At 36.5% G+C, this 27,804-nt stretch overlaps 1 protein-coding gene across 4 annotated transcripts in view; it reads right to left on the bottom strand.

Moving 5' to 3' along the window:
- The window catches only part of ORC5 (origin recognition complex subunit 5), a 119,485-nt gene that overhangs the window by 54,017 nt on the left and 37,664 nt on the right, over nucleotides 1–27,804 (bottom strand). For all 4 annotated transcript variants that reach the window (XM_036247346.1, XM_036247345.1, XM_036247347.1 and 1 more), the window contains exons 7-9: nucleotides 9,416–9,464; nucleotides 9,237–9,327; nucleotides 1,090–1,142 (exon numbers count right to left, since the gene is read on the bottom strand). In XM_036247346.1, coding sequence (XP_036103239.1) covers nucleotides 1,090–1,142; nucleotides 9,237–9,327; nucleotides 9,416–9,464 — 193 coding nt within the window. The remainder of the gene's footprint in view (nucleotides 1–1,089; nucleotides 1,143–9,236; nucleotides 9,328–9,415; nucleotides 9,465–27,804) is intronic.

Raw genomic sequence — 27,804 nt, forward strand, 5'->3', positions numbered from 1 at the left:
CCCCTACCACACCAAAATAAAAAAATCTGTCTCTATTATGAATTCTTACTTTGTTTTTATCACTTATGACCCACATAACTTTATACCTATAATTATTAACTATAATTATACTGAACAGTTAAATATACCAAAATTATATGTCTTACCAAGCTATACTGTTCACTGAAGGAGCCATGTCTAATTTTTTTTGTATCCCTATAGTGCCTTTCACAAAGGAAATAACTAAACAAATGAATAAATAAAACAATGATTTTTACAAGGGAAGAAGGAAACTGATATTTACTGAAAATATAGTATGTATCTGACACATACTATATGTGTTAGATACTTAAGCATCTTTGAATCTTTGCTGTAACTTAAAGCAAGATGTTCTTCTCATTTTAGATGAGGACACTGTGTTGGGCTCATGATCACACAGTTAGGGAGCAGTGCAGACCAACTGCTGCATATTTTCTTACTCCAGCATCTATTTCTTTTCATTAAAACACACAATTAACAATCACCTGTATAGCATCTGGAACACTGAGAAACCAAAACAGAATCTCAGCACCACTTCATTGCATACCAGTCCCCCCCAAACACAAGCCATTGATCTATTTTGTAAATAAGAATATTTTAGATTTTCACTTATTTTTCTTAAAAGGTGTTCTGTTGGGATAAATCCAAAGTAATAGTTTCTTTAAAGAAAACAAAAGCACAAAACTGTTAAACCATAACCAATTGAAATGTATCCTCCAACTGGGTTAACATAAAATGAATTTCATTCCATAAAACTCATGAAATACATACATACTGAGATGAAATTATGTAATATATTTGTTTGAACAAAAACAATTAATGAAATATAAACTGCTTCATTTTCACATGATATAATCCAACATTCAGAAAACTGGTATACAAACTTTACTTCCTTGTATTAATCTGGAGTTTCATTTAAAGGAAAATCAATTAAAATATCATTATAGCTTATAAAGTAAATTTACTTCTATAACACTACTGACTGATGTTATCTATAGTAGTAACTTTAGTATCCTGAGTATAAGTAATAAATTACAGTCTCTGGTAACTGTCTCAACACTTCCTTGATACCTTCCAATTGTCCTGGATCTGTGTCATCTTTCTGTAGTTTTTCCCACTGTGAACTAAAAGAAAATAGAAGAGCAATAATGAATTGAAAATATACTAAATAAATATACCATAATTAAAACAGAATCCTAGACTAAAAATAACTTATTTACAAAATAGATTCAATTTCGCTATAAAAAGACAATATATATGCCTGGCCAGTGTGGCTCGGTGGTTGAGCGTCGACCCATGCATCAGGAGGTCACCGGTTCGATTCCCGTTTGGGGCACATGCCCAGGTTGTAGGCCTGATCCACAGTGGGGGACATGCGGGAGGCGGCCCATCGATGTTCTCTCTCATCAATGTTTATATTTCTCTCTCCCTCTCTCTCTCTCTAAATCAATTAAAAAAAATTTTAAAAGACAATATAGACATGCAATGTACATGTTTGTACCTCTATAAAATCGTAGTGTACATTAGAACAACATAAACTTATATGTCAATACCCAGATGTTAATTTTTTTTATCCTCACCCGAGGACATTTCTTTTCTTTTCTTTTGCATTTATCTTCAGATAGAGTAGGAAAAACAGATGGAGAAAGAGAAACATCGATGTGAGAGAGACACATCGAGTGGTTGCCACCCACACAACCCCAACCAGGGCCCTGGCCAGGCCCAGATGTTAATTTTTTTAAAAAATCCATTTTCCTACCCTGGCTGGTTTGGTTCAGCGGTTAGAGTGTCAGCCTGCAGACCAGAGTCCTGGGTTTGGTTGCCGCTAAGGGCACATACCTCGATTGCGCTTTGTCCCTGGCCCCGGTTGGGGTTGTGTGGGTGGCAACCAGTCGATGTGTCTCTCTCACATCAATGGTTGTCTCTCTCTCTTCCCCCCTCTCTCCCTCCCGCTCTATCTGAAGGTAAAAATACAAAAATGTCCTCGGGTGAGGATAAAAAAATCCATTTTCCTCTGACTATAATTGTAAAGCTATCAAAAAGTACCAACAAATAAACAGTACCACCTGTCACTCAGTAATACTCCCAATGTTCCAGTTACCATATTAGGTACAATTGTTGTACACTATTTCTAAACTCAATAAGAATCTTTGAAAATAAATATCAATGTATCAGAAAACTGAGGCCCACAAGTTAAGTTGCCCAAGGACATCTAACCAGTCAGTACTGGAGGTAATAATTGAATCCTTGTAGTTATCTGCAGAGTTCATTCTATTTCCACTGGCTCACTCTGATCTTACTTGACATGAAAACTATTAAACAGCAGCAAATATTATGAAGGCTATGAAATGATTATAATATATCAAATACAATTCATAAGGAAACACACCATAGTTAAGTGAAAAAACTGAAGTTTTACCTGTATGACCTTGAATAAATCAATAACCTTCTCATCAAAAACTAAGGCAATTAGCCCTGATCAGTGTGGCTCAGTTGGTTGAAGCATCAACCCACACACCAAAAGGTCGCAGGTTCTATCCCCAGTAGGGGTAATGTGGGAAGCAACCAATTGATGTTTTCTCTCTCTCAACTCACTCTCTCTCAACTCAAAAAAAAAAAAAAGTGTGTCCTCAGATGAGGATGGAAAAAAAAAAAATTAAGGCAATTAGATGCTATGATCCGTAAAGACACTCTCCAACTCTAAAAGTTTCTTAAAATGCTAATTTAAAAGTAAATGCCAGCCCTGGCCAGTGGATGAATGCTGTCCCATGTACTGAAAGGTCCCAGATTCAATTCAGTCTGAGCACATGCCCAGGTTGAGGCCTAGATCCCTGGAAGAGGGCCTGTGGGAAGCAATCTATCAATGTTTCTCTCTCACATCAATGTTTCTTTCCTTCTTTCTTTCTTTTTCTTCTTTCCTTCCTTCTTTCTCTTTTTCTTTCTCTCTCCCTTTGTCTCCCCCACACCCCCCTTCTTCTCTCTTTAAAATCAGTAAAAACAGCCCAGCCAATGTGGCTCAGTGGATTGAGCTGTCCCATGGACTGAGAGGTCCTGGTTCAATTCTGGATCAGGGCACGTGCCCAGGTTGTGGGTTCGATCTCTAGTAGGGGGCATGCAGGAGGCAGCTGATTGATGTACCTTTCTCACGTTGATGTTTCTCTCTCCCTCCCTCCATCTCTAAAAAAATAAAATAATTTTCTAAAAAAGTACTCAGGAACAATGAAAATCACTAAAAATGTTTTTTAAAAAAAGTAAATGCCAGCCCTGGCTGGTTTGACTTAGTGGTTAGAGAATCATCCTGGGAACCAAAGGGTTAAGGGTTCAATTCCCAGTCAAGAGCACATACCTGGGTTGTAGGTTCAACCCCCTGTGGGGGTGGTGTGGGAGGCAACCAATGGATGTTGCTCTCTCACACTGATATTTCTCTCTCTCTCTTCCTCCCTCCCTTCCACTCTATCTGAAAAATCAATGGAAAAATATACTTGGGTGGGGATTAACAAAAAACTAAAATAAATAAAAAATGTTATTTCTAATGAGAAAATCCATACATTAGTAAAAAAAAAAAAAAAATAGTCCCACTGGTGTGGCTGAGTGGTTGAGCATCAACCCATGCCCCAGGAGGTTGCCAGTTCGATTCCCGGTCAAGACATATGTCCAGGTTGTGGGCCCAATCCCCAATAGGGAGCATGCAGGAGGCAGCCAACTGATGTCTCTCACTGATGTTTCTAACTCTCTCTCCCTCTCACTTCCTCTCTTTCTAAAATCAATAAAGAAAAAAAAAAAAGTAAATGCCAGATCACAACAATAAATATACTAAATCAAACTGCATTTCTTCAAATCTGCAAGCACAGTTGAAAATTCTGGAAATACAGCAAGTGGGAAATTTTAATATAATACTACTAGAAATAATACTAGTAACCTATGTGACAAACAAACCTAGTCTAACAAGCTGTCTTCAAAATAGAGAGATAGAAACATCAATGAGAAAGATCAATTGGCTGCCTCCTCCTGTATGCCCCCCACTGGGGATCAGGCCCACAACCTGGGACCTCATGGTGCATGGGTCAGTGCTCAACCACTGAGCACACCAGCCAGGCAAAACTGACTAACTTTCATGGGAAGAGAGGAGACTATTACATTTACTAAATGTCTATTATGAACCCAGCTCTTAACATATCCCATTTAATCATCATAAATTTACAAGATAGACTATTATAGAGGGAGTGTTGGGGGGGACGAGATAAACCACAGAACTTACATGCATGTATGCATAACCAATGGACATAGACAACAATGCTGGAAATGGGGTGGGGGGGATGGGGAGGAGGGTGTCAATGGGGGAAAAAGGAGAAACATCTGTAACAAAAACCAATTAATAAAAAATAATTTTAAAAAATAGACCATTATTTCTTTTTTTTTTTTGTTTTACAAATGGCAAAACAGTCAGAACGGTTAACTATTTGACAAAGCTTGCAAAGCTTCAAAGTGGTGGAACCAGCGTTTCAACTGAGATTTATCTGCCTAAAAAGTCAATCCGTGTTCTAAATAAATATGACTGTTAATTTCCAGAGGTGAGTCAGAGTCATGGTAATTGTATTAATTGACATAGAATAGGCTAGAATTTTAACGTGAACCAGGGATGAAGTCTTTTTTCGTAATTGTCCAAACTGCTTATAAAAGTTATATAAAACCAACACACATTTCAATAAAAACAGCTTACTAACTCAAGATCTATTCTATGACTTTATTCTGCTTATCCCAAGTATTTAATCTCAATTAGGAAATATGAAATATGTGGTTATTATTTTTTAATTTAGTAAAATTTATTTTACATGGGTGAAGGAATATTGGAGGGGGAGAGAATAGATGAGTCATTTAACTTGAAGCAATCTGAACAGTTTCAAATGGATCGGTAGATGTCACCAGTATCAGAATGCCATTTCTCTACTACACTATTGGAAAGTCTTACTTTATGCCACATTATGAGAAAAAAGAGACTAAGGGCATTACATATAATATTACTAGAAAGGTAACCAGTTGGAATAAAAATGCAAACTATTCTAACAACCAAATTAAAAAAAAATAACCACATAAATTTACCAAACTAACATGACAAGGTTAATAAAACATACATATACTTTATATCAATAAATACAAATGGGTGTAATTCACCATTAAAGAAAAAGGTTTCCAGAATGCTTCATTGAGGCAGGAAGTCAAATTAACAATGCTTATTTCTGTGCTCTGTACCTTCTTGTGAAAGAAGCATATATATTAATTGAAGATTAATTAAAAGAAGATTATATATTATTAGAAGATTAGAAGATATTATATATTAAAAGAAGATTATATATTAATTGCAAAGGGAAGTAGATGCCTTTGCAAATATAAAGATACACATGTATATATTTGAATATTTTTTTATTTATTTTTATTTTATTTTATTTTTTTTTATCCTCACCTGAGGACATCTTTCCATTTTTTGTTCAGGTAGAGTGGGAGGGAGAGAGAGGAACAGAGAGAGAGAGAGAGAAACATCGATATGAAAGGAACACATCAAGTGGCTGCCACCCACACGACCGACCAGGGCCGGGGACAAACTGCAACCGAGGTACATGCCCTTAGCGGGAACCGAACCCGGGTCTCTCCGGACCGCAGGCGGACTCTCTAACTGCTGAGCCAAACCGGCCAGGGCTGAATATTTTTTAAAAAAATACAGAGGATAGACCAGAAATTCTATGTGGTTAGGAAAGGGTAAAAGGGTAAGGATGGGTGTGAGACTTCTTTGAATAAACTTTTTTAAAAATATAGTTTTAACTTCTGAATTCTTTAGCACCCTTCTCTTACCTGTACAACAATCAATGAGTTTGTCCTCCTTTGCCCTTTCTGTCTTCCTCCTCTTCATTTTTTAACTTAGTAACTATTATTCCTACCCAGTCAGAACATGTAATAATATATAGTATTCTTTTAAACTGCTCCATCTTTTAGCTTTGAGCTAAAATTAATGTTCATCATAAATCCTTTTGGTAGCTTCCCCATTCATCTCTGGGGCACCGATGTTGTCACTAGTAGACTCTTCGGAAGGGGTTTATGAGCATAATATTCGGAGTTGTTACACGTTTAAAACTCTTTTTCTATAGCCCTGATATTTGAAAGACAGATTGGCTGGATATAAAATTCCTTGCCTTACATTTCCTCTCTCCTTGAGTTTCCTGAAAATGTCACGCCACTTGTCTTCATTACAGATTCACCTTCCTTTGTAAGTGACCCATCTTTCTGCCTGGAATCTCAGAGAGTTTTTTTTCTTTAATTTTTTTTTTTTTTTCCTTCGGTGAAATGTATTAAGAAAGTCTCTGTAGAACCAGGCTGAATAATAGTCCCTAAAGATGTCCATGCTCTAATTCTGGAAGCTGTGAATGTTACCTTAAGTGGTAAAAGGGACTTTTGAGGATCCTGAGATGGGGGTGTTATTCTGGATCATCTGGGTAGCTCAGGGTAATAACATGATTCTTCTAAGAAAAAGACAGGAGGTCAGACAGAAGAGAAAATGATCTGTTGCTAGCTTTGAAGACAGAGGAACATAAGCCAAGAATGCAGGTATCCTCTAGATGGTGGAAAAAGCAAAGAAACTGATTCTCCCCAAAAGCCTCCAAAATGAATGCATCTTATGCACACATTTTAGACTTCTAACATCTAGGAATGTAAGATAATAAATGTATCTTGTTTTAAGCTACTAATCTGTTAAAGAGTTACAGACTAGGAGAGTATCAGAACTGAATATTGTGGGTCAAATGGAGAGATGAACCCTTTAATATGTAAAGCCATATTTACCTCTGGAAAGTTTTCTTATAGTTTTAGATTTAAATTCATATCCACTGTTTTCTTTCTTGAAGAACACCAATTATACATATATTGAAGCCTCTTTGCCTGTCATTTATTACATTCTACTTGATTATTTTTATCTCTTTATTTAGTTTTGTCCTCTTGGTTTTCATTCTTCTCCTCAATATCCTTTATTATATTCTCAGTTGAACCCATTCTCCCTTGGAAATCTTAAAAATTCATTTTCATTTCTGAGAAAATTACTTTTGCTTGAATTTCATTCCCGAGTTTGGTTAAGTTTTGTTTCCCAAACTGTTCTTCTTTGACCATTTATTATGAGTTGTTGAATTTCTAACTTAAGGAACTTTTTTCATATCTAAAAATGTTGGTTTAAATTTTTTACATCAGGCTGGAATACTGTGTTACATCTTGCTAGTCTTTATTTTGGGTGGAAAAGAGACTATTTCATCAGCTAAAATGTTTTTATTCACATATTTTGTTTCTTCTTATAAAAACCTTTTCATGGCTTTTCTATTGTTTTCTCTTCAATTTGAAATGCAAATGCAGGTGTGAAGGTTTTAGATGACCTAACAGATTTCTTAATTCTAAAGTACTTCTTTTCTTTAAGATTAATGAAGTGCAGTTTCTTTAATATAGTCATAGTGCCACTTTAATTGGGAGGGATTGCCTTATCTTGTTTGTCATTACCTTCTTGTTTGACAGGTGGGGATAGGAATTGGGGAGGGTGTTATCCTTAATTTCTACCCTTTGCTTCTGTCTTCACTACCAAGCCTCCAAGGAATGCCATGTTCTTCCAAATCATCTCCCAGGCTCCCCTCAGAAAGAGTACTTTCCCAGAAATGCCATATTAATTCTTGTCCTACAGTCTTAAGACACTTCCTTTTGATTCTCCAGTAACCAGCACTCTAATCCTTAGGGTCTCAGATCTGTTCTCAATATTTTCTCAATCAAGGTTAGACTTTCCTTCTGGAGGTAGTTTCATCTTATGTCACCACTACTAATCAACCCTATCCCATGCCCTGCTGTCCTTTGCTCTTTTACACACAGTCTTTAACTTTTCACTTCAGCATGAGTTCCAGAGGTGGCTCTGCAAACTTCAGTTATTTCACTGTTTACATTTAAATTAAAGTTTGTAGTCAACTCTATGGACTCCTAGTTATTCTGCAAAGAAGGGTTATAACTCATTTATATTTGCTCTTCTTATTGATCTTGTGGAGCAAACTGGATTTAGAGTTAGCTGGCTATCATTATCCTATGGGAAACCAGAAGACCGTTCCTTTTATGTAAGAATCATTTTAACAGTCAATTTTTTTTTCTACCATTATAAGAACAGATCACAAGCTTTTCTTTTTGTGACTTATCATACTTCTCATCAATAACTTTTTATTATTGAAAAGAGTAATAGTATCTTTGTAATGTTCATACTTATTCAGAAACTATTAAATTTTAAATACATTTTCACTATTAAATTTTCACCAACTAATTCAACTGAAAGCAAAGTTAGTAAAGCAGCTTAGAGAATAATGCAGTTATGAGAGAAAAATAAAACTGACTAACTAGAAAGTGAGAAAAGCAGATAACATTGATATTTTTAAATTCCCTATGTTGCTTCTTTTGTTTTTTATTAATTTTTTTTTAGAGAGAGGAAGGGAGAGACAGAAATATCTATGTGCAAGAGAAACAACTATAGGCTGCCTCCTACACACCCCCTACTGGGGATTGAGCCTGCAACCCAGGCATGTGCCCTGACTGGGAATCAAACTGGGACCTCTCATTCCATGGGACTGGACTCAATCCACTGGCCGGGCTCCTATGTTGCTTTGTAACCTAGGCTTAATCTAACACGTCTAAGGCACTTTATTATTCACAAATCATTTTTACACATTTTATTTAAATCTTCTAAGGATTGTTACAGGAAGAAACTGAGGACTGGCATTTTTACGTGACTTGCTCAGACCCCATTAAGCAAAAATAGCTGAGCTGGAGATCAAAACCATGTCCATTCCACTGTACTATGTGCCACCATGTCTCCTGAGCAGTTTCATTACTAAGGAAAAAGACAGCTGTAGACTACTTGATTTACATTGTTTCTTTAATAAAATTTTGGTACCATTCAAATATCTCACATAAATATTTAAAAAAACACAAAGCTAAAACTGATTTTCCTGTAGCTATCTAGATTTGTTACATTTTGCAATTTTAGACATATAATTTGTTTCAACTTGTATAACATACAAGGTTAAAAATTGTCCTTCCCAAAACAAGAAGTAACCTCCAGAGTTTTTTCCCAACGTGAAGAAGGTAAAGGAAAACTTGTATGCTTTAGTAATTATCGCAAATAAAGATATAAATACACATACTAAATAAAAAATTACCTTGATATTTCCCTGAGATAAACAGTCTGCATGGCTTTCTTCAAATGAGGTTCAATATTTCTCCAGAGTTTGCGAGTATCGCGTTCACTTGCTACCCCAAAGGGAAGAAAATTTCAATAATTTAGAGCTCACAAATGGTTTTTTTTTTTTCCAGTTAATAAATAAAATTACATAGTTACCTTCTCCTTTAATCACAGGTTCACAATATTTAGGAAAATTAAGTACTGCCTGTAAACAAACAAACAGAAAAAGTAGTTATCTACCTACAATTAAGAATTATTTTTCAAGTAAAAAAATTTTATTAGTTTTCAAGCAATCTTATCTTGACATAAATGCTCAAGTAAAATGTCATTATAGCTTATTACTACAATAATAAAACAGCAAATATCAACCATGGTAGTAAAACAATAAGTAAAATATTTAATTGGCTAAATCATGCCTAATATATTAGCCCCTAGATATAAAGTAATACAACAAAGCATCGTTTGTAGTTTTAGGTTATAATTATGTAACCTAAACACAAGGACCTTCCTGTAACACAAAGGACCATAAAACACAAATGAAATACCCCTAGCACAAAGAATTAACCTGTTATTTTCCAAAGTCTGATCATTCTCACAAATTAAACACCATCTAGTGCAGTACAACTCAAACTATTTCGACTGGCAGCACTGCCTGAAACTGCTGTAAATCCAAATTCTTAGCACCATCCCAGGCATACTTGATCAGAATCCTAAGGAGGAGACCCAGGAATCTATATTTTAACAATCTTGCCAGGAATTTTATTTATTCTAAAGTCCGAGAAGCACTAATTAATCATAATTACAGCAATTGTCCATGAATCAACACAATTCCACTGAAAGGCAGTTTAAGCAAATTGAGTACATGTAATTATCCACACATAGTCTCTATATTTTACACCTATAAAAGCTAGCCTCACATAAAATTTTAAAAACAAAACATTTGTCAAGTACAAACTACTTTTCACAACTTTGGCTATTAACATTCAAATATGCTCTCCAATATCATGTCCATTTCTCCTATACTAATCCTCAAATATAGGCAAATTCCCACTTAATTGTATTGGGGTTATTTACAACAAAATCTAAATTTAAGTCCAGTGGTATATTAAACTGCCCTCCCAACTACCTAGAGAATGAAAATATGAAGGCTACTAACAAAATCACAAAAATAATTCCAAAGCCCAAGCAGAAATAATTTTTAGATGATTTTTTATATTATAAATGTTCACAACCACTGTACATTTTCCCATATAACTTCCATTATTCCTTACCATTTAAGTATATAATTTACTCTTAACTAGTCTCATTAATGTAAAGGGGGGTAGGTGAAAGGATTTTACAGATGCAATTAAGGTCCCAAAACTTATACTATTTGTGGGAGAGTTAAAATAAGATGATCTTATAAGTGTGACCTAATCACAAGAGTCCTTTAAAAGCAGTTTCCTCTGGCTGGTCATAGAAGTCAAGATATTTGTTACATGAGGATTCAGCATGCCTTTGAAGGCTGGTAGATGGAGACAACAATGTGGCAAAGAATGTGGGTAGTCTAGGAGGCCTAAGAGATACTCCTGGCTGACAGTCAACAAAGGAACTTTGGACCTCATTCATACATCCAAAGGAACTCATTCTGTCAAAAATCTGAATAAGCTTGGAAGTGGTTTTTACCCCAGAGCCTCAAGATGAGAATTCAGTTCAGCCAAAACTTGAATTTTAGCCTTGTGATGGATATCCTCAGCAGAGAAGCTAGCAACAGAGTGCCTAGATTTCTGACCTACAGAACTGTAAGCTAATAAATGTGTGTTGTTTTAAGCCACTAAATCTGTGGTAATTTATTTTGCAGCAATATATAACTAATACACACAATGAAGTATAAATATAAAAACATATTCCATGGCCAAGTACAAGCAGTTTCCAAACTGTTTTGCCTTTTTTTTAGAATACCTACATTTTATTTCAAAAACATTAGACAAACATCAAAACTGAGAACATTTACATTAACATTAACTTATAGAAATTTTCATCAAGCAATGAGGCCTTACTATGGGCCAGGTCTTACTATTCTAAGTGCTCTACAACCATTAACTTATTTAATCCTCCAAATAATGCTATGAAGTAGACATTATTATTATTCCTACTCTACAGAGAAGGTAAATTATGCTTTAAATCTGACTTCCACTTCTCTAATCAGCCAGAAAAAAATTTTAATTTTAATTTTATCTTTCCTGTTGAATGTATTACAGATGTTCCTCATTTTCCCCAATTGATCCCCTCCTCCCCACTCCCATCCCCCTCCTGCCTTTTGCCACACTGCTGTCTGTGTCCATTGGTCATGCATAGAAGTTCTTTGGTTTATTTCTTCCCACCCCCCACCCCCAACCCCCTTCCCTTTGAGGTTTGTCAGTCTAGTAACCAATGTGTACTTCTTAATACCTTCACTTTTTTCACCCATTCCCCCAATGCCCCTCCCATCTGGCAGTCAACAAAATGTTCTATGCATCTATAAGAATGTTTCTGTTCTGCCTGTTCATTTTGTTTGTAGATTCCATTGTCGATAGATATATATTCATTGCCATTTTGTTTGTTCACATATTTTATCTTTTTCTTCAAAAAGACCCTTCAAGCCCTGGCCAGTTTGGTCCAGCGGTTAGAGCGTCGGCCTGCGGTCCAGAGAGACCCGGGTTCGGTTCCTGCTAAGGGCACGTACTTCGGTTGCAGTTTGTCCCCGGCCCTGGTTGGTCGTGCGGGTGGCAGCCACTCGATGTGTCCCTTCACGTCGATGTTTCTCTCTCTCTCTCCCTTCCTCTCTCTCCCTCCCACTCTATCTGTACAAAAAATGGAAAAATATCCTCGGGTGAGGATAAAAAAATTAAAAAAATAAAATAAAATACAAAAGACCCTTCAACATTTCATATACTAATGGTTTGGTGGTGATGAACTCTTTTAACTTTTTCTTGTCTGGGAAACTCTTTATATGGCCATCGATTCTAAATGACAGCTTTGCAGGATAGAGTAATCTTGGCTGTAGGCTCTTGCTTTTCATCACTCTGAATATTTCTTGCCACTCCCTTCTGGCCTGCAAAGTTTCTTTTGAGAAATCAGCTGATAGCCTTACGGGAACTCCCTTGTAGATAACTAAATGCTTTTCTCTTACTGCTTTTAAGATTCTCTCTTTGTCTTGAACCTTTTGCATTTTGAGGATGATGTGTCTTGGTGTGGGCCTCTTGGGGTTCATCTTGTTTGGGACTATCTGTGCTTCCTGGATTTGTATGTTTGTTTCCTTTACCAAGTTAGGGAAGTTTTCTGCCATTATTGTTTCAAATAGGTTTTCCATTTCTTGTTCTCTCCCTTCTCCTTCTGGCACCCCCAAGATGCGAATGTTGGCATACTTGAAGTTGTCCCAGAGGCTCCTTACACTATCCTCTTTTTTTCTTTTTTTTTTTTGCTGTTCTAATTAGGTGTTTTTTGCTTCCTTAGATTCCAAATCAAAGGTTTCCTTCTTGGCTTTACCTACCATACTACTGAATCTGTGTAAATTATTCTTTATTTCAGTGAGCGCCTCCTTCACTTCTGACTGGTCCTTTTTTATACTCTTGAGGCCCTCAGTAAGTTCACTGAGATTCTCACTAAGTTCACTGAGCATCCTTAGAAGCAGTATTTTGAACTCAGCATCTGTTAGGTTGCTTACCTCCATTTCGCTTAGTTCTTTTCCTGGAGTTTTGTTCTGTTCTTTCATTTGGGAACTGTTTCTGTCTCCTCATTTTGGCTGCCTCCCTGTGTTTGTTTCTATGTATTACTTAACGAGAGGTATGGGGCTAGCTGAGATCAGATGCCGCTTGTTTGAAAGAATTTAGGAAAACCTGAAGCAGGATCCAAGACAGGCCAATCCTATGGTTAAGCGACTGGCAACAGCTTGGGTGGGCCTGAAAGTTGTGTGGGGCGGGGCCTCAGGGAATCACCAGGGCGGGGCAAACAGTGTGAGCCAGGTTGCTGCAGTCTCAGATATGGTGGCTGTCCGCCACCCAGGGAAGGGCTCACCAAAAGAACAAAGGCCTCTGACAGCACATTTGTCCTTGAGAAAGCCCCCTCTACAGCCCTCGCTCCAGTGCCAAACAGCTCAGTTCTTCCCTGTATGTCGCTGGCACCCCTCAAGCTGCCTCTCCTCAAGCTTAGGGAGAGAGAGTCCGATAAGTCCGTGTGGGTCCTTTAAGAGAAGCTGCCTGGGGCTCCAGCTGCCTCACTCCCTGAGCCTCAATTCCTGCTGGCTTTTCCAGCCAGCAGTTATGGGCCTTCTCTTCCTGGGACTGAAACCCTGAGCAGGGCACCTGGTGTGGGACGGGGACCCCTCAGTCCTCAGGGAGGACCTTCCCAGCCGAGGTGTCCTCCTAATTTTTAGCCGCCACACATGGGTGTGGAAACAGCCCGTCCGCCTCCACCCCTCCTACCAATCTTGATGTGGCTGTTTCTTTAATTCTGTAGTTGTAGGACTTCCATTCAGCTTGATTTCAGGAGGTTTTGAATGATGGTTGTTCTGTAGTTTAGTTTAACTTTGATGTGGTGGAGGGAGGACATAATACTGCATTTACCTAAGCCACCATCTTGACCGGAAGTCAAGTTTTTATTTTTTTATATAGTAACCTATATAATAATTCATAAATACATTAGAAATGGATATTTAATAAAACCATCTAGGTTCTCTTTTTTTTTCAATTTTTATTCATTTATTTTTGTTACAGATGATTCTACTTTTCCCCTCTAAACACCCTCCTCCCCATCCCGCCCCCTCACCCCCCAGCACTGTTGTATATGTTCACTGGCTACACTTACATGCATATAAGTACTTTGGTTTATCTCGTCCATCCCCCCGCCTCCCTGCTCTGAGGTCTGTCAGCCTGAACTGTACTCCTTTCTATTGTCTCTGGGTCGATTGTGTTCATCAGGTTATTTTGTTCATTATATTCCAGAAATAAGTGAGATCATGTGGTACTTGTCTTTCTCTGATTGGCTTATTTCGCTCAGCATAATACTCTCTAGGTCCTTCCATGTCATCTCAAAGGATAAGAGATCTTTATTTCTTTTTTCTTTTCTGTTGTGGAATGAGTTGTTTGAATTTTATTTTATTTTAGAAATCTAGCTTTCTTTCATTAAGCCAGAAATTAGCAAAACTGAAAAATGTCACTCTTCGCATTAAATATTTTGATTATGAATAATTTGCCTATTTTTTTCAGCAAAAATATGTTCATAATGTTTGCTTTGTTTTTTACTGTTGACAGTATTACAGATGTCACCCAGAGTTGTTTAAATTTTAGATACAAATTTACCAAGACAACATTCTGTTATGTTAGATGAGTGAAAATTAATTTAGAATCTTTAATTTTAAATATTTGGAAATTGATAATTGAATCAAGATCAATATGTTTCATATGAACTGAGCAAAACTTTTATTCCTGCTTTACCTTTATAATTGTAATCATGTTTTAATATATTGGTTATTTAAAATTCTTTCCCTGGATTAAAACAAAGTTTAATTTTTTTTAATTAATTTATTTTTTATTAATTAGTTTTTGTTACGGATGTTTCTCCTTTTGCCCCCACTGATTCCCCCCTTCCCCTCCCTCCCTGCTCTGTCCCCAGTTTGTTGTCCATGTCCACTGTTCATGCATACATGCATATAAGTTCTGTGGTTTATCTCTCTCCCACCACCCCCTCTTCTGGGGATTGTCAGTCTGTACCCCACTTCCACGTCTCTAAAACTACTCCATTCCTCAGACTGTTATGTTCATTATATTCCACAAATAAGTGCGATCATATGATACTTGTCTTTCTCTGTTTGGCTTGTTTCACTTAGGATGATACTTTCCAGGTCCGTCCATGTAGTCTCCAAGGATAAGAGATCTTTCTTTCTTACAGCTGCGTAGTACTCCATTGTGTATATGTACCACTGCTTTTTTATCCATAGGTCCACTGATGGACAATTGGGCTGTTTCCAGATCTTACCTATTGTAAATAGTGCTGCTACAACCATGGAGGTACATATATTCTTTCTGAATGGTGTTTCAGGCTTCGTAGGGTATATACCTAGAAGTGGGATCACTGGGTCAAATGGAAGTTCAATTTTTAATTTTTTGAGGTAACACCATATTGTTTTCCATAGTGGCTGCACCAGTCTGCATTCCCATCAGCAGTGTACTAGAGTCCCCTTTTCTCCACACCCTCGCCAACACTTGTTTGATGATTTGTTGATGGCGGCCATTCTGACAGGTGTGAGGTGATACCTCATTGTTGTATTAATTTGAATCTCTCTGATGATTAGTGATGATGAGCATTTCTTCATATGTGTCTTAGCCATTTGTGTGTCATGTTTGGAGAGGTGTCTATTTAGTTCCTCTGCCCATTTTTTAATTGGGTTCTTTGTCTTCCTTTTGTAGAGTTGTATGAGCACTCTATATGTATTGGAAATTAACCCCTTATCTGATATATCATTGGCAATTATGCTCTCCCATACAGTGTGTAGCCTTTCCGTTTTGATGATTGTATCATTCGCTGTGCAGAAGCTTTTGAGTTTGATGTAGTCCCATGTGTTCATTTTCTCCTTTGTTTCTATTTCCTTAGGTGATATATCAGTAAAAATTCTGCTGCGTATGATCTCTGAAATTTTGTTGCCTACAGTTTCTTCTAGGATTTTTATGGATTCATGAGTCCCATTTAAGTCTTTTATCCATTTTGAGTTTATTCTTGTGTAGGGTATAAGTTGATGGTCTAGCTTCATTTTTCTGCATATAGCTGTCCAATTTTCCCAGCACCATTAATTAAGGAGGCTGTCCTTACTCCACTGTATGCTCTTGCCCCCTTTGTCAAATATTAATTGAGCATATTGCCTTGGGTCCATTTCTGGGTTCTCTGTTCTGTTCCACTGGTATATGCATGTTCTTGTGCCAGTACCAGGCTGTTTTGATTACGGTGGCTTTGTAGTATAAACTGAAATCTGGTAATGTGATCCCTCTAACTTTGTTCTTCCTTTTCAAGATTGCTGTGGCTAGTTCAGGTCTTTTTTGGTTCCATATGAACTTTTGAAGTACTTGTTCTAATTCTGTGAAGCATGCCGTTCATGGACCCTTAGCTAGACTAGACTCACCAAGAAACAAAGAGAGACAACCCGAATACACAAAATCAAAAATGAAAGTGGAGAAGTAACAACTGACACCACAGAAATACAAAAGATCATTAACAACTACTATGAACAATAATATGGCAACAAATTCGACAATTTAAGTGAAATGGACAAATTTCTAGAAACACATAGTCTCCCAAAACTGGAGAAAGAGACAGAAAATTTGACCAGACCAATATCAACAGAAGAAATTGAAGATGTAATCAAGACTCTCCCAGCAAACAAAAGCCCAGACCCGGATGGCTTCACGGGGGAGTTTTACCGAACATTCAAAGAAGAACTCCCATTCTCCTCAAACTATTTCAAAAAATTCAAGAAGAAAGACTTCCAAACTCGTTTTATGAAGCCAGCATAATTCTAATCCCAAAACCAGAAAAAGACAGTACAAAGAAAGAAAACTACAGGCCAATATCCCTGATGAACATAGATGCCAAAATCCTGAACAAAATACTAACAAATCGGCTCCAGCAATACACCAAAAATATTATCCACCATGAGGAAGCGGGATTCATCCCTGGGATGCAAGGCTGGTACAATATTCACAAATCAATAAACGTGATATACCACATAAATAAAATGAAGAATAAAAACCACATGATCATATTAATAGATGCCAAAAAAGCCTTCGACAAAATCCAGCATCCATTTCTGATAAAAACGCTCAGCAATGTGGGAATAGAGGGATCATATCTAGACATAATAAAGGCCATATATGAAAGACCTACAGCCAACATCATACTCAATGGGAAAAAACTAAAACCATTTCCCTTAAGAATAGGAACAAGGCAAGGATGCCCACTTTCATCACTGTTATTTAACATAGTACTGGAAGTCTTAGCCACAGCAATGAGACAGGAAGAAAAAATAAAAGGGATCCAAATTGGAAAGGAGGAAGTGAAACTGTCATTATTTGCAAATGACATGATACTACACGTAGAAAACCCCAAAGACTCCATCAATAATTTACTAGACTTAATATATGAATTTCGCAAAGTAGCAGGATACAAAATTAACGTCAAGAAATCGATAGCATTCTTATACACCAAGGATGAACTCACAGAAATAGAAACTAAGAAAACAATCCCATTTACCATTGAGGCAAAAAAAATTAAGATACCTAGGAATAAACTTAACCAAAGAAATAAAGGACCTATTCACAGAAAACTATAGGTCATTGAAAAAAGAAATAGAGGAAGATATAAAAAAGAGGAAGCACATACCCTGTTCATGGATTAGGAGAATTAACATAATTAAAATGTCCATATTACCAAAGCAATCTATAGATTCAATGCAATCCCCATCAAAATACCAACGGCATACTTCACAGAGATCTCTATTTCTTATGGCTGCATAGTATTCCATTGTGTATATGTATCACAGTTTTTTTATCCACTCATCTACTGCTGTTTCCAGATCTTAGCAATTGTAAATAGTGCTGCTATGAACATAGGGGTACATATATTCTTTCTGATTGGTGTTTCAGGCTTCTTAGGATATATTCCTAGAAGTGGAATCACAGGGTCAAATGGCAGATCAATTTTTAATTTTCTGAGGAAACACCATACTGTTTTCCATAGTGGCTGCACCAGTCTGCTTTCCCATCAGCAGTGTACTAGAGTCCCCTTTTCTCCACACTCTCGCCAGCACTTGTTGTTTGGTGATTGGTTGACGGCAGCCATTCTGGCAGGTGTGAGGTGATAACTTATAGTCATTGTAATTTGCATCTCTCTGATGGTTAGTGACATTGAGCATTTTTTCATAAGGACATTTAGGTTCTTAAAGGCTTCTGCTTTCTATTCACTCAGCTATGCAGTTAGAAAACCAACTTTAAGGATGAAAAAGGCCAAGTATCATTTAGGTTTCAATTTTTTTGCCTCACGCATTCTGAAAAGTTCTTTGGGCCTTCTAGGTCCAAAGACCATACTGTCTTAATATACCTGCCTATGCTCAGAGCTGTCAGTAACTCCTTATAAATTTCAATGGGCTGCCTGACCAAGGGAACATTCTATTAGTGTACCAGTTAATACAGATCTGGAGCTCTGACTGAAAACTTGCATTTCTGTCCTCCTGTTTCACTTTTTATTCCAAAGGGCAGTTACTTATCTTCCCAAAATAGTTATCATCCCTTTACCAACTCTCCCTGTCAAATAGAGGACCGAAAAAGCACTGTCAATTGCCAAAAAGGTGAGGCAGCTCCTCTTTTTTCCCCAAAAAGCAAAACACCTCTTTAAAGGACTCATGTGATTAGATGAGAAGAACCACCTTGATATTGCTGTCTTAGAATATCCTGAAGCTAGAATGATAAAAATAATAATAAGTTGACATTCGGATAAGGAATAAGATATTTACAAGGTTTCAAAGTACCTCCCCACAACATACATATGAAGTACAAGGAAAATAACACCTTAATCAAATGATCAACCTGAACATTATCAGTAATGAGATAAAAATAAAATCTGGTAACACCTGACAGGATGCAATGAGAACACTGCATCATTTCTGTGATATTTCTGTCAGATACATAACCTAAATCTAATCATGAAGAAATACTATACAAATCGAACTTCAGGGAGATTCTACACACAAAAAAACAAGCCTATCATCTTCAAAAGTCTTTAGATGATAGAAGCCAAAGACTGAAAAACTGCTCCAGATGAAAGTTCAAGAGCCATGACAACTAGCTTCAACAAGTTATTCTGAACTAGATTCTTTTACTCTGAAGTACATTATTGGAATAAATGGCCAATCTTGAATAGAGTCTAAATATGAGATTGTAGCAATAAATCAATTTTCTAATTTTAATGGTTATACTGTGGTTATGTAGAAAAATGTCTTTGTGGAAACTACACACTAAAGATTCAGGGGTGATGGGGCATCAGGTCATAAATTTACTCCCAAGTGTTTTGAGGGGAAAGAAATAAACTTCTTTTTCCTGTATTTGCAATTTTTCTGTAAATTAAAATTGCTTCCAAAATTTTAAAATAAATTTTAAAAACATCCAATACTCTCGTTATCTTGTAAATACCATACCTAATAAAATAATTAGAGCAAACTATTAACATGTCAGTGCCAATGAATGTGATTGTGATACAAAAAGAATTCTTAATTACCCAAGGCCATAAATAAAGGCACCCTGTAAAGGCTTAACTAGAAAAGTTCTCTTAAATTCCACTTTCTGCTTTTTTCATTTCTAAAGACTATGTGACTTGTCAGAATATACCACAGCTACATTTAACATGGATAAATATCACAAATAAAATGTTGAGTAAAAGTAGATAGATTTTTTAAAAAAGAACACATACTATATGTTTCCATTTAAAGAAAGTTCAAAAATAAACAAAACTAATCTTTGATATTAGAAGTAAGGACAGTAATTACCTCAGGAGGAAAAATAGGCAGAAATTGGGAGGAAGATGAAGTAGGCTCCTGAGATGCTGGTAATTTTCTATTGTTTGACCTGGATTATGTTTACAAAAATGTTTTGTTTTGTGGTAATTCATTGGGATATGTATTTATGGTTTCTGTGCTTTTCTTTATGTATAGTATACTTTAATCAAAAAGCTAAGGAAAAAGAAAAGAAATACAAAGCTAACTTGATTATTTCTCCTAACGGAACACTCTACCTTTCCCTGAAGTACCTGAGCCAAAGAAGAGCTCTTCTCTGTGAAAAAAGTCATCCTGTCCACAAAGCAATCAGTAAGATCTCATTTTTTTTTTATTATTAAATCCTCACCCTAAGTATTTTTCCATTTATCTTCAGATAGAGTGCAGGGAGTTGGGGGGAAGAGAGAGAAACATCGACGTGAGAGAGACACATCGATTGGTTGCCTCAGGGACCAGGCTGGAATCGAAGTTGCGACTGTGGACCGTGGGCCAACGTTCTAACCGCTGAGCCAAACTGGCCAGTGCTCAATTTATTTTTAAGCTCATAAATGTTTGCTCAGTAGAAGAAGAAAGCTAGCTAAAATGAACTGATTCCCAACAGATTATCAGGCATTTTACACATGTTCCTTTCTTTCTACTTCACAAAATTCCTTTGAGGTAGGTATTATATCTACTTAACACTAGAAAAAACTCAAGTTCAAACAGCTTAGGTATAATTTGGTCAAGATCACAGAGCTGATAAAGGAAGATGAGGATTCATGACAGTACCTTCCTTCATAGGGTTGTTGTAATTAACTGAACTTACAATGGTAAAAAGGTTTAACAGTGCCTAGCACAGTCAGTACTCAATCAAGGCTGGATGTTATTTAAGAAGGAGTATGGTGTAATGCTTGTGAGCATATGCTTTGGAGCCAGACACCATGATTCTTTATTCACAAAATTTTATAATCTTTTTCATTTTAGTTCTCAGGGACCATTTTTTTTTTCCTATCAAACCATCACATGGTAAGTAAGCAAAAAGAACTAATAGGTACAGAAACACATTAATGTATATTGTCTTAATGAATCCACTGGTAGCTGAAAGGACAGAGCTGCAACTATTTCAAAACAATCTCTTCCTCATCAAAATATACATGAAAGAATTTGAGAGCTGAGAATGTCATGCTACCATTTGAAGTAGTCAAAGATTACTTTGGGTTGGTCAGTTGCATGTGAGAGAGCTAAGTTATGAGTAAGGCATCAGAAGTCTATCTGATTTTATGTAGCTTCTCTGTGCCAGTTCCTTCACTGTCCTGCTGCCTAGTACCCACTCTCCTCCCACTCTTCCAATAGTCAGGAGGCCATCTACCTAGCCCCATGTTCAACACTGAAATCAAAACTTCTATTCCTCAGGAAATGCTGGGTCCTGGCTATTAAAAGCAGCTATATTATTTTAACAAAATAATTCACCAAATATCAATGATCCTCTCAGAAATTATTTGTATTTTAAAAGGAGAATACTATTCAAATGATAGCACTATCAGTAATATCACCTAACATCTTTATAGATATTGTTTATACGTACTTTAATACAGAGCATGCCATTTTACATTAATAAAAATCATCTAATGTATCCTCAGTCCCACTTCAGAAATAAGGAAACTAAAATACAGAAAATTAAGTATCATACCCAACATGACACAGCTGGTAAGTAGCAGAGCTAAGATATTTTACTATTAAGTCCTCTGCTCATTCTACCATATATACCTCAATTATTTGGCACCCTCTTCTGAGTCACTGTCATTAGCGACCACCACAAGCCACAAAGCCAAAAAAATCAATGACAACAACAAATAGGCACCAGAAGCTTGGAATTGCACTCTAAAAGACTGCTAAGCTCTTGATAAGTAATTCATTTTACTGAGTAGTTTCTAAGTAAATTATGTCGGAGGGTAAAAGGTTTGAAATACAATAATTTTAATTTGTGACTGATATTTTAAAAATATGATGCAAAACTAAAATTTAGAAAATGAATTATTCTGTGGTTGGCATTTATATGAGTATAAAAATAACTTCTTCAACCAAACTTTTTAAAAATTTATAATTACTATTTTTAGGAAGGACATGGAATGTCAGAGAAGACAAACCTAAATGAATATTCAAATTAGCACTTTAATTTTTCTTGTCTTGTGCTACTTACAGAACTAGCTTCCAAAAAAAATAATACTTAGCTAGGCCATTGTGGCTCAGTGGATTAAGCTCAGTCCCAGGGACTGAGAGCTCCCACTTCAATTTCCGGTCAGGTTGTGGGCTCGATCCTCAGTGGGGGTCACACAGGAGGCAGAAAATATTTCTCTCACATGGATGTTTCTATCTCTCTCTCCCTTCCTCTCTCTCTAAAAAATCAATGAGAAAACATATTTATAAATAATAACAATACTACTTACATATCAATTCCTCATGCAAATTTAAAAGCACACACACAGAATAGATGACTGAAAGGAATTTTTGGCAGGTGATTTATTAAACTTTCAAGAAATATGGCACTTGAAAACTTTGACACAAAAACTATCCATTTGAAAGTGAAAAGGGAAATATAACTTTATTCTCCTATGTTCTACATATGGAGAAAATAAGAACACTATGTTAATTTTTCTCCAAAACTTAAAGGCTATTTTTATATATATTAGTATTAATAACAGTAATAAAGGTTTAGACCATACTTCAAACTTCAAGTTTATGAATATGATGTAACAATAACTAAAAAGCTATAACCTTACCCCTAAATAAAATCATTCCTCAGTGAAACCCAAAGGACTTTGTAAAATATCATATTTAAATATATTTTTCTCCTTTCATATTTTTATTCTAGAAATAGTTGCCCTAAATTAATCTTCCTTCTTGTATAATCTAGGTTTAAATGGCTGCCAACATAGATTCCCACCAGATTCAAGGACATCAGTGCTAAGAAGCAGTAACTACGTTATTTCCCTGGATGATTATTTGCTCCCAATGCCATCCCACCTAGGAACACTTCTCTCCTCTCTTTAAACCCTTCCGCTATCATTTCCCTTAGGCACCAGGGATCTAAAACATTCAAATTCTGGAGGGATGTTACTCATGAACTTGAATTAGAACAGCTTGTCTTTTGTTTGTTCCTTACTCAGAAGATGCTTGAATTGACATCTAAATCAACAGAGGCCTAAAAATCTAAAACTTCTGAAAGGTATTAAATGTAAATACAAGTTTTAGATGGTCATCTTCTAATACTGTCTCACATACACACTGAATCCCTCTGAGTAATACTTTTCAGAGCAAAGCAAAAAAAAAAAAATGTGCTAAGAGATACAAAATCTGTTACTTTAAAAGTAACCATTTTCCAGCCTTAGATATGTTACTATTTTCTGTTACATGGAGAAAAGATTTTTAAGTATTAATTAATGATTTCTAAAAGGGAAACCAGACATTCTTACCTCCTTTTTCACATCTCCACAATAAAAGTAAAATGGTCAAAGAAAATAAATACGATCATTTTCCAAACTGTCTGTGAAACATAAACAGCTACTTCCAGTATTTAAATTATATTTAAGTAATCTTTTCTGTAAATTATAAAATATTTTATATAGATTAGTACCTCAAGGTCAATAATGAAAAAGATGTAATTAAAGCTTCAGATCATTCTCAAGTTCATCTAGATTAGAGACCACTATCACTACATACATAAAACCTGAAAGATATTTTCTTACAAAATTATCAAAGAGATGTAAAATTGCTTCCGTTTTTAATACCTTTCTGTTACTCATTTTTATTTTAACAGGGTTCTACATTCCTGCAATTAGTAAAAAAGAAAAGACAGAAAGGAGAAAAACACTCGTGAAAACACAAGTGAAAAGGCCTAACTAAAGATAAATGAAAGTTTTCTAATCAGGTCAAAATTTGTACTAACCGGGATTCCAAAATGGCAGTGGAGTGAATGGAAGCTACACAGACCATCTCCCAGGACCAAACTGGAATTACAACAAAAATAAAGACAAATCCTCGGGAAAAAGCAACAGAAAAGCAGTTTGCAAGGACCATATAACCAGGGACACTATATGGATTCTGGAAGGATTGTGGAGGCGCAAGACAGGGCCTGGGCGTCCACAGACAGCAGCAGTCTTAGCTGTGAGCAATGACATCTGGGTTAAACTCCCAAGCCCGCTCCACCCCTCAGAGACTGGACAGAGCTCTAAAATAGCCATAGGCACTCACCTTGGGCTCCAGCAGAGGAAGGGTGGACTGGACTGGAACTGTGAGAGGACACTTGGGATTTGGAGGGCACTCAGAGCTTTGGCTGAGTTGTGGCCACACAGGACAGTGGTCACCTTACTCCTTCCCAGGGCTCAGGGGAAAGGGGCGGCCCCTGTCTCAGAGATTCAACCCCACCTGGTGGGCCATTGAAATGCAAATTGAAGCTCCTTATCAACCAGCATCTGACCCACCCTCAGGAAATCCCCTTACTGTGAACACAGGAGGGAAGTTTGGTTTTTTTCTTTTTAAAAAATTCTCAACCTAGGATATCTTTTCGTTTTCTTTCAGATAGAGTGGGAGGAAGAGAGAGAGAGAAACATGAATGTGAAAGAGAAACACTGAGTGGCTGCCACCCGCACAACACGACCAGGGCCAGGGACAAACTGCAACCGAGGTACATGCCCATAGAAGAACCAAACCCGGGTCTCTCTGGACCACAGCCCAATGCTCTAACCACTGAGCAAACCGCCCAGGGCTGAACACATAAGGGAGGTTTTCATTCAACTGAGAACACAGGGCTCTTCAAGTAACCACTACTAATAGCCCCCAGACAAAAAACTAGAGAATAACTGAACCATTCCGGGGCTTGCAACTCTACTCAGGAAAGTAAGATTTGACAGAGGTGTTTAACATGGGTCCTTCTTTGCTCTTCCAAACCCAGCAGACGGAACCACAAACAGTAGAACACCAACAACCACAGGAAAAATTTGGCAGGCTCCAAAACCAATTGAGATAGACAAAATGGTGAAACAAACAAACAAAAGCCAAATAAAAGGACAAGAAACCTGCACCAAAGAGGAGATAAATGAAATTCAGTCAAGCAAGTTAACAGAGCTAGAATTCTGAGCAATGACCTTGAGGAAGATCAACAGCTTGTGTAAGGACATCAACACCATGAGTAAAGACATAGAAAGATTGAAAATCAACCAATTAAAAATTAAAAACCACCAAGAAAAAATGAAGAATGACATAGCAGAAATAAAGAACACATTGGAAGGACTAAATAGCAGAGTACAGGAACCTGAGGACTGGATCAGTGAATTAAAAGACAGGGTAGAAAAAAAAATCAACCAAAAGGGAAAAACAATTAAAAAACAAAAAGACAGCTTAAGAGAACTGTGGGACAATTAAAAACATAATAATATTTACATGATAGGAATCCCCGAAGAAGAAGAAAATGAGCACAGGTAAGAGAATATATTTGAAGAAAGAGTGACAGAAAATTTCCCTAATTTGGTGAAGAAAGAAGGAACTCAAGTTCAAGAAGCACAGAGAGCCCCATGTAAGAACCCAAACAGGCCCACACCAAGACACATAGTAATTGAAATGCCAAAAATTAGAGATAAAGACAGAATCTTGAAGGCAGCAAGAGATAAGCAACAAGTTAATTACAAAGGAACCCCCATAAGTCTATCAGCTGACTTTTCAACAGGGACACTATAGGCCAGAAGTAAATGGCATGAAGTAATCAAGGTCAAGAAAAAACAAGGATCTGAATCCAAGACTACTCTATAAAGCAAGGATATCATTCAAAATAAAGAGCTTCCCAGACAAAAAAAAAAGGCTAAGGGAATACATTAGCACCAAACCAGCACTGCAAGAAATGTTAAAAGGACTTCTGTAATTAGAAGAAATAGGAAGAAAAATATAACCACACTAAACAAAAAATAGGAATAAATAAGTACATATCAAGAATCACCTTAAATGTAAATGGATTGAATGCTCTGATAAAAAGATACAGAGTAGCTAGCTGATTGGATGAGAAAGAATGACTCATCCATATGTTAACAAGAGACCCACCTCACAACAAAAGACTCACAAAAGTAGAAAGTGAAAGAATAGAAAAAATCTACCAAGCAAACAGAAAGCAAAAAAAAAGCTGGGGTACCAATATGCATATGTGATAAAGTAGATTTCAAAATTAAGGCCATAACTAGAGACAAAGAAGGCCACTACATAATACTGAAAGGATCTACCCAAAAAGAAGATATAACCTAGGGAAACATATATGCACCCAATATAGGAGAACCAACATTAATTAAAAATCTTCTGGAGGACTTCAAAGGAGAAATCTACAGCAATATAATCTCAACACCCCACTGACATCACTAGATAAATCCTCTACACAAAAAATGTGCAAGAAACGGAGGCTCTATATGAAACACTAGACCAAATAGATTTAATAGATATCTACAGAGAATTACACTCCAAAACTACAGAATTCACATTATTCTCAAGTGCACATGGGACATTCTTAAAGACATACCACATGTTAGGACACAAACTAAGTCTCTACAAGTTCAAGAAGACTGAAATCATATCAAGCATTTTCTCAGATAACAATGGCATGAAACTAGAAATAAATTGCAACAAGAACATGCAAAGATATTTGAACACATGGAGGCTAAAGAGCATGTTATTAAACAATGAATGGGTTACCAAGGAGATCAAAGAAGAAATTAAAAATTTCCTGGAAACCAGTGTAAATGAAGACACAACAACACAAAATCAATGGGGTGCAGCTAAAGCAGTTCTGAGAGGGAAGTTCATAGCACTACAGGCCTACCTCAAGAAACAAGAAAAATTTCTAATAGACTATCTAACCTCACAACTTAAAGAACTTGAAAGCAAACAAAAAGAAAACCCCAGAGAAGTAGAAGGAAGGAAATAGTAAAGATCAGAGCAGAAATAAATGACATAGAGACCAAAAAAAACAATTCAAAGGATCAATGAAACAAGGAGCTGGTTTTTCCAAAACATAAACAAGATTGATGGACCGTTAGCTAGACTCACCAAGAAACAAAGAGAGAGAGCTCAAACACACAAAATCAGAAATGAAAGAGGAGAAGTAACAACTGACAGCACAGAAATACAAAGGATCATTAACAAATACTATGAACAATTAATAGGCAACAAATTCGACAATCTAAGCAAAATGGACAAATTTCTAGAAACACACAGTCTCCCAAAACTGGACCAGAAAGAGAGAGAAAACTTGAACAGATTAATAACAACTAAGGAAATAAAATAGGTAATCAAGACTCTCCCAGCAAACAAAAGCCCAGGCCCAGATGGCTTCACAGGGGAGTTTTATCAAACATTCAAAGATGAACTAACACCCATTTTCCTTAATCTATTTCAAAAAATTCAAGAAGGAAGTCTTCCAAACTCATTTTATGAGGCCAGCATGATTCTTATTCCACAACCAGAAAAAGACACTACAAAGAAAGAAAACTACAGGCCAATATCCCTGATGAACACAGATGCCAAAATCCAGAACAAAATACTAGCAAATTGGATCCAGCAATACATTAAAAAAAATTATTCAACATGACATAGTGGAATTCATCCCAGGGATGCAAGGCTGGTACAATATTCGCAAATCAATAAATGTGATACACCACATACAAAATGAAGAATAAAAACCACATGATCATATCAATAGATGCTGAAAAAGCATTTGACAAAATCCAGGACCCATTTCTGATAAATACGCTCAGCAATCTGGGAATAGAGGGATCATATCTCGACATAATAAAGGTCATATATGAAAGATCTACAGCCAACATCATACTCAAAGGGCAAAAACTAAAAGCATTTCCCTTCACAACAGGAACAAGACAGGAATGCCCACTTTCGCCACTCTTATTTAACATAGTACTGGAAGTTTTAGCCATTAAAATCTACTAGACTTAATAAATGAATTTGGCAAAGTAGCAGGATA

The sequence above is a fragment of the Molossus molossus genome, unplaced genomic scaffold (assembly GCF_014108415.1).
Source record: "Molossus molossus isolate mMolMol1 unplaced genomic scaffold, mMolMol1.p scaffold_m16_p_7, whole genome shotgun sequence".
NCBI lineage: Eukaryota > Metazoa > Chordata > Mammalia > Chiroptera > Molossidae > Molossus > Molossus molossus.